At 50.2% G+C, this 8,293-nt stretch overlaps 1 protein-coding gene across 1 annotated transcript; it reads right to left on the bottom strand.

Moving 5' to 3' along the window:
• Positions 1–7,114: 7,114 nt before the first annotated feature.
• LOC430596 (olfactory receptor 14C36-like) lies at positions 7,115–7,666 on the bottom strand (the record flags this gene model as incomplete). Its single annotated transcript, XM_040656809.1, has 1 exon — positions 7,115–7,666. A coding segment is annotated over one exon (552 nt), but the record flags the coding sequence as incomplete, so codon positions are not given.
• Positions 7,667–8,293: the final 627 nt, after the last annotated feature.

The raw sequence follows: 8,293 nt of genomic DNA on the forward strand, positions 1-8,293 counted from the left end.
GGCCCCTGCCCTGCCGGGGGGCTCCTTCCCCCCACACGTCTCCCCGCCAGCGCCCTGGGCAGCTCCCCGGGCAGGCTGAGTGCTGGAGCCTGGCAGGCGGCAGAGCTCCCTGCCCCGGCACACAGCCCCTGGGGCACAGCAGGGACCCTGCCTCTGCACCACAGCCCTGGGCACCCGGCTGCCACCCCCAGCTGCACAGCCTGCAGCTGTCCTTCGACACACAGCCCTCAGGGCTGTGCTCTGACACTGCAGCACGGAGACCCTCAGCTGGAGCAGGGTCCTTCCCCACGATTAGGAAAGATGGTGTGTCTTCAGCCTGACGTGCTATGGATTGTCTCTAATATAATGATCCCTCTACTATAACTGGCTGCATTGCCTGCAGCGAGAGATTTACCTTGTCAAGAGCTGTGAGCAATCCTCCTCCAGTGAGCTCCCTGCCTGCTCACAGCCCATACATCCTGTAATCCCTCTCTTCTTTCTCTTCTCTCCTCATGACACCCGCAGTTCATTCCCCAGCCCAGCTGAGCTGTGCAGAAGAGCTGCTCCTGGGCACAGCTGTCTCTCTTCAGCACTGCCTGCTTGTATGAGCTCCCTCTGTCCCAGGAGCGCAGCCCAGCTCAGCAGCAGAGGATGTCATTTTTTCCTCTCCACTCACCTCCCCTGAGATGTCCCTGGGTCTCCATGGCCAACAGCTCCTGAAAGACAACAGCATGGTGACTGTACTTTGAAATCTGCTACATTAACCATCAAATGTCCAGTGGACCCTGCTATATCACAGACATATGGTTAGTCCTACCAGAGAGTGTTTGCTGTAACAAAAAGGGCACACAGAGAAGGACAGGGAGGGGTGGACTTCCCCTGTGCAGGGCGGTGATCCAGCTGAGGCAGTGCAGGCATCTCATCCCTAGATGGAAACCCTGGGGCTGAAATGGGATTCAGCTCTTCACAGACCCACAGGAGCTGGGATTCCTCTGGTTCAGTTCAGGTGTGCACAAGGAGTTGCCTGCATGTGAGCTCCTGCTCTGAGTCCTTGGTCCTTCAGCGGGGAGTCAGTTGCTCACACACAGACCCTGGGTGGTGACCAAGGTGCCTTTGGTACCTTCAACTGATGAAACCTGTTTTCTGCGAATGGCATCAGAAGCAGCCAAGTGTCATGCAAGTTCCCTGGGTTTCCAGCACACTCACATGCAGCTGCAAATGCAGCACTGTGCCTTCAGGAAAGCCATGCCCCTGGAGTGAACGTGCTGCTTGGTCGACTCTGAGCCCCACAATGGGTCCAATGCCTGTGTGCCACTATGTATAGTGGCATACAGTATATATATATATATGTATACACACTATATATTCACACTATAAATGCAATATACAGCCAGGCTAACTCCACCAATGCTTCCCAATTAGGATGCTTTCTTATCTGTTTTTACACTAATGAGAAAACCAACACATGCTGAACTAGAAATTTTCAAACGGTAGCAGGCCTGAGCATTTGTTTGGTCCACAGGGACACGGTTAAACGGCTTCCACAACTGGACTGCAGCACAAGGGGGATACAGAGTCTTTATGATGGATGGGTGAGGAGATTAGGAAGGGCGTCTGCCCTCTGTGAGAGTGCACTGAGCTCTGCCTGGGGATGGAGTCCAACAGTGGAAATAAACAGAAAGGAAATAGTGAACAGAGGAGCCCAAGAGTGTCTGTTCCTGGCCTACTGATCAGGAAGAGCAAGTGGAAGGTGTTCTCTACAGGCAGATGGGAGCTTCACGCTGTGGAGCCCATGTCCACATTTTGGGCCTTTTTCACTCCAGTATCTGCTGCAGGGACAGCACAGCAGGGCATACACCATCCAGAAGATCCCTGGAGGGGACATATGGCAGTTCCCTGACCCAAGCCATAGAGGATCCCAAGAGGAGAGGTGCTCTGCTGGGTACCTGTGGGGAATGCGAAGATCAAAGGGAACCCGAACTGCTGGTCCCGCAGGGTAAGGCTCTGATGGGAATAGGGCCAAAAAATATAGTAACTGTCTGAGGATCACTGCTTCCAAGGAAGAGGAAGCCAGGTAATACTGTGAGAAGTCCTGCAGGAATGAGAAAGATAGACCAGGTCAATCACAAACACAGAAAGGAAGCATACAGGCAGTGGAAGCAAGAAGAGGTCACCTGGCAGCAATGTGGATACTTTGCTCAGTGTACCTGTTGAGATGAGTTTAGGAAAGTTAGAGATCAACTGCAATTGAATGTTCCCAGGCGTATCACAGACAAGAAAGGTTTCTAGAAATATGTAGGCTACAAAAGGAAGGCTGGGGAGAATGTGGGTCCGGAGTAGAATGGGGCAGTGAACTTGGTGAGACAAGATGTGGAATAGTTTCTGATACTCCTTTCCTTCCTGACCTCACTGTCTATTAGTTGGACTGGGCTTCTTGGAATCCTAGGTGCCAGAGACAGGTGGGAAATGTTAGTGCAGGGCAGATGTGCCCTTGGTGTAATAGAGGTGAACAGGGAATACCTGAGCAAACAGGATTCTGTGTTGGAAGAGGTGGACAAGAACTTGTGTCGGAAGGGACTTGTGTTGGAAGGACATTAAAGATCATGCAATCCCAACCCCCTTGCTGTGGGCAGGGCTGTCACACAGTATGCTGGGATGCCTGGGGCCCTTGACATCTTGAACATCTCCAGGGATGAGGCAGCCACAGCTTCTCTGGGCTACCTGTTCCACACCAGCTCCATGCCTCACATCATGACCTGTTGAATGTTGGGAATTCCTTCCAAATGTCGAATGTACATCTCTCTTTTAGTTTATTACCATTCAGCTTTGACCTATTATTCAGAAATGATGTAACAAGTCAGTCTCCACGTTCTTTATTTGATTAAGACCATAGCTAGAAGACTGAGGGAAGGCATGATCAGGAGTAGTGCCTCCACATTTCAGATCACCAACAAAAGAAAGAAGTCAGCAAGCTGCAGTTGATAAAAATCTGTTAACACACTTCTCAACTTTGAATATCCTTTGTGACCCGTTTCTTTTTCAGTTGGGAATTTGAGACTTCAAAGGGATTCTGAGTCTTTATTTTATTTTATTTTATTTTATTTTATTTATTTTATTTTATTTTATTTTATTTTATTCTGTTTTGTTTTGCTTTTACAGAACAGGCTGTGCTTTCCAAAGCTGTGTTTGCAGGACACAGATGCCTTCAGGTGCAGGGACACAGACAGCGGTGCCAGTGCCAATGCCCTGTGACTAATGCCCAGCGTCCACCGCTGCTATACCTTGCTGTGTATTTCATGTCCCTCATCCTTCAGGGGTCTCCAGCTCTCCTAAATTAACGACCATGCTGAAGGACATGTTTTCAGCAGGCCATCTGGACACACGCTCTTCCCACCGCTCTCCATATTTCCCCATCCATTGCACATTGCTCACCCAAATACCTCCCAACCCTCTGGCTGATCTGTGACCTTCAGGGAGATTACTGGAACCTGCTCCATCTCTCCATGGTCTGATGGACTCTCTTGTCAAATCATTCACTGTGATTATATCTATCCCTTCCTATCTCTGTCTAACTCATTTCTTGTACAGATATTTCTTGTGAAAGACGAAAGTCAGTAGTTGCAGCTTGGACAAGGCATGCAGTTGATCACTGTGTTTTTCTGTTCATTCAATTGCATCACATTTCCTTCTGTTTGCTGGCAAAAAAAGAGAACTCTTTCATTGCCCACATGCAGCTGGTTCTCTGAGGAAAGCCAGTGGGAGTTGGTGCAAAGGAGGTTTGACAGTGAGCGGGTGACTCCAGAGGAGAAGAGTGATGTGAGGAAAAGTGATGCCAGTCCCATGGGGCCAATGGGAGTAAAAATGGGGTGGGGAAGTTGAGGAAGACGTTGGTCCACACAGTATCAGAGCAAAGCTCATTAGGGGAGATCCTGGATCAGTATCAACTGCCAAATGCTGCTTTAACTTCTTGTTTAAACACAACCATAAATAAATAAATAAATACTGAGACTTCTTAAATGCCCATCAATCTCTTCCTCTTTAAGCTTTCTCCAGATACCTCTCCAGTTAGCTGTACAAGTTCTGAACACCTGAAGAAGATGACAGGAAGGCACAAGACACGGGAGGGCTCCTTAGGTTGTAATGGGACCCAGGGGGCTTTTGCTGCTGAGTCCATCAACCACCAGTGCAGAGAGAAGATGGCATGAAGGGCTGAAGAAGACCAAGTCAGAAGGAACAGAGAAGTTTCTTGGAGTATTAATGAGCCCCACTGAGGACCACTAACAAGCAAGCTTCCCCAGGGACTTGTTAGAGCAGATAATTGGAAGCCATGGTTACAGGCAGGCAAAGGCACTGGGATGGTGGCTGTGATGCTGAGAAAAGCCTCCTTTGTCTTATGAAGCAGAAAGGCCAAGCCCTCATCGCCAGACCCTTGGCAGGGAGATCCTGTCCCTCATGCTGGCTCAGGGCCCTTCCTGGGGCAGTGGGATGGAGGTTTGTATGAGGTCAAATGAAAGACAAGGGGACAGCAGCTCCCAGGCTCTGCATGGGGTGCAATGATGTCGTGAGGCTCAAGTCCCATGTGGGCAGCGTGTCTCATCCCAGGCTGTGGGATGTGAGAAGGGCCAAGTCTGAACAAGCAGTCAGTGACAACAAAACTTGGAACTTCAGATCTCTCAGGCCCAAGGTGGAGGCTCCATTTCTTCACTGTTTGGTTCTGGGGATGCCATGTTTGATGCTCACCCACATGCAGAACTCCTGACTGACTGCAACACCACTGTGCTCATATCAGCTTTGATATAACACAGCGATGCTGAACTCACTGAGCTTGTCTGCCCTTAACAGTGCAGTGACTCTGACATCACTGTAATCCTGACCACTGCCAGAACTTAGTAATTCTGACATCACTGCTCTCTACACCACCGAGACAACACAATGACTCAGGTGTCAGTAAGCTCCTATCCACTGCCACAGCACATTGAGTCCAACATCATCATGCTTGTACCCACGATCATAGAATCCTAGAATATCCTATGCTGGAAAGGACACACAAGGATTAGCAAGTCCAACTTCTGCCTCCACGTAACCACCGAAATAGCTGACCATATCACTGAGTGTTGTCTGAATGCTTCTTGAACTCCAGCAATCTTGGTTCTGTAACTCCTTTCCGTGGGGTCCTCGTCCAGTGCTCTCTTTTGGACACACTCCCATAGTTTATGTCCTTTATGTTCTGTGATGCCCAGAAGTGCACCAAGGGCTCCAGGTGAGGCTGCAGCAGTGCAGAGCAGAGAGGGACAATCCCTTCCCTCACCCAGCTGGCAATGCCGTGCGCAATGCACTTCAGGGGACGGTTGGCCTTCCTGGCTGCCTGGGCACACTGCTGACTCATGCCCAATTTGCTGTTGACCAGGACCCCCAGTCCCTTTCAGTGGGACTGCTCTCCACTTAACTCTGGGTTTACTAACACCTTACTTTGGGTGTACTGATCTTATTCAGGGTTCACTCAAAATTCACTCTGTCTTTTCTCTAGGTTATTCCTCCACTTGACTCTAAGTTCACTCACAATTTTCTCCGGGATTACTCATACTTTACTTTGGGTTTACTCAGACCTCACTCAGAGTTTACTCACACTCTACTGGAGATGTACTCACATTTTACTCCAGGTTTACACACATTTTACAACAAGTTTACTAGGACTATACTTAGGATTTACGGTTTACTCACAGCTTATTCTGGGATTCTGGGTGGTTTTTTTTTGTTTGTTTGTTTGTTTTTCTTTTTTTTTTTCTTTTCTTTCAGGGCGCTTTTGGGGTTCCAACCTGCAGCATGAGGCTCTATGTGCATTCCTACCTGCAGGACAGCTCAGCCTCACTGACCCACAGGCAGCCCCTGGCAGCTATGTGCAGGCACTGTGTGGGGCAGCATGCCCCCAGCACAGCCCTGACAACTCACACCACCATTCTGCCCCCCACCAGCTGGACCCTGCCCGGCCCCAGTGTGTCCCACACAGCTCACAGCCAGCCCTGCTCTGGGCTCTGTTGGGCTCTGGACCTAGACAGGGACCAGGCCAGGCTGCCCATTCCCCAGTGCAGGTACTGAGCCCAGTAGGAATGTGGAGTGGTCCCATTTCAGCCATCAGCCCTCAGCAGATTACGGTGAAAAGTGTTGCTGGGAACCACTGGTCTGAGGTCTGGGGCTGGTGGTAGCTTCCTTCAACAGTGTCTCCTTTCTGTTCATGTAACAAGAAGCTTTGTTGGATCTGTGCCCTGAGGGACCCTGCTTTGTGGCCCCATGGGCATGGGGTGGTCTCCAGGGCCCCAGGATCTCCTCTGACTGCTCCCTCCTCCTGAAGGCTCCCAGATGCAGCAGCCCTGCAGCAGAGCACCCAGAAGAGGGCTCATCCTGTGTGTGGTCATAACCAGACCCTGGTGCTCCAGCTGCCCCCAGCACCCACGCAATCTTGCCCAAGGGCCGTCTTTGGGGAAGTGCCAAAGTTACAGCGGGGACTGAGGAACAGCCACAAGGTCATAGGGCTCCTGGTCATACGAGCATCTGCAGGGAAATGTCATGCCCAGGTCAGCTCCCAACAGTATCCATCCCTCCTCTGACCTCCATGGCCCTTCCTGGGTGGCTCTGTACTGCCTGTGCTGGTCAGGGTGGGAAGCAGAACCAGATGGATGACACCGAGTGCTGCTAAATTGTTCCCTGGGAGTCTGTGGGTGTGCAAAGCAAATGGAATGGTAAGAGAGCATTTCCAATAGGACTTGGAATGTTCAGATACAGCAAGAATGACAGGAATCCCCCCATTCCATGCAGCGGTACATCCCCACTGCCACAGAGAAGACTGCAGACACCTCATTTCCCTGCAGATACAGAGACACTACACAGAGGATACAAGAGTCAGCTCTGATCCACATCAAAGATGGGCTCCAGGAGGAAGAGACCAGGTTGTTGCCTCAGCAGACATGGAGTGAATCAAAATATTACTGTAACAGCATAAGAACCATTAACAAACATATAACAACAGCAAATAAAAATAATAACAATAAAAAAATAAATATTATAAACATAGATGAGCAATACAGGCCTGCTAGGGGACAATCTACGAGTCATTTAGAGAGAGATGAGAAGTTAATTGTTAATGAGGCATCCATGACATCAGTTTCCCCAATGTGACTTTGAGCTTCTGGTTCCTCATGCTATAGATGAGGGGGTTCACAGCTGGAGGCACCACTGAGTACAGAAATGACACCACCAGGTCCAGGGATGGGGAGGAAATAGAGGATGGCTTCAGGTATGCAAACACTACAGTGCTGACTAAGAGGGAGAGCACGGCCAGGTGAGGGAGGCACGTGGAGAAGGCTTTGTGCCGTCCCTGCTCAGAGGGCATCCTCAGCACAGCCCTGAAGATCTGCACATAGGACACAACAATGAAGACAAAACACCCTAAAAACACAAGGACACTTAGCACAATGAGTCCCACTTCCCTGAGGTAGGATTTGGAACAGGAGAGCTTGAGGATATGGGCAATTTCACAGAAGAATTGATCCACAGCATTGCCTTGGCAGAGAGGCAGTGAAAATGTATTGGCAGTGTGCAGCAGGGAATAGAGAAGCCCAGTGCCCCAGGCAGCTGCTGCCATGGTGGCACAAGCTCTGCTGCCCAGCAGGGTTCCGTAGTGCAGGGGCTTGCAGATGGCAACGTAGCGGTCATAGGACATGATGGTGAGAATAGAATATTCTGCCGAGATGAAGAAGACAAAGAAAAAGACCTGAGCAGCACATCCTGCGTAGGAGATGTGCCTGGTGCCCCAGAGGGCATTGGCCATGGCCTTGGGGAGAGTGGTGGAGATGCAGGCCAGGTCGAGGAGGGCGAGGTTGAGGAGGAAGAAGTACATGGGGGTGTGCAGGCGGTGGTCGCAGGCTACGGCTGTGCTGATGAGGCCGTTGCCCAGGAGGGCAGCCAGGTAGATGCCCAGCAAGAGCCAGAAGTGCAGGAGCTGCAGCTGCCGCGTGTCTGCCAACGCCAGGAGGAGGAACTCGCTGATGGAGCTGCTGTTGGGCATCTGTGGTTCCTTTACATGGAGTCGTGTTCAGAGTGAAGGAAATAATGATGAGTCAAGACCATTCTCAGGATACTTCTCCTGCTATACTATAGAAGTTATTCTTTCTCTTAGGAGAATATTCATTTAGATCCGTAACTTGAAATGAATTTGATGAAGCTCAGCATTCCAGAAGCAGGAGAAGCTTATGGAGCTTTAGCTTTCCTGTCATTTCCTAATCTTATCCCATCTCCCTGGATATTTTCATCTGTTACC

Source organism: Gallus gallus (assembly GCF_016699485.2).
Source record: "Gallus gallus isolate bGalGal1 chromosome 33 unlocalized genomic scaffold, bGalGal1.mat.broiler.GRCg7b 33_unloc2, whole genome shotgun sequence".
In the NCBI taxonomy this organism is placed as follows: Eukaryota; Metazoa; Chordata; class Aves; order Galliformes; family Phasianidae; genus Gallus; species Gallus gallus.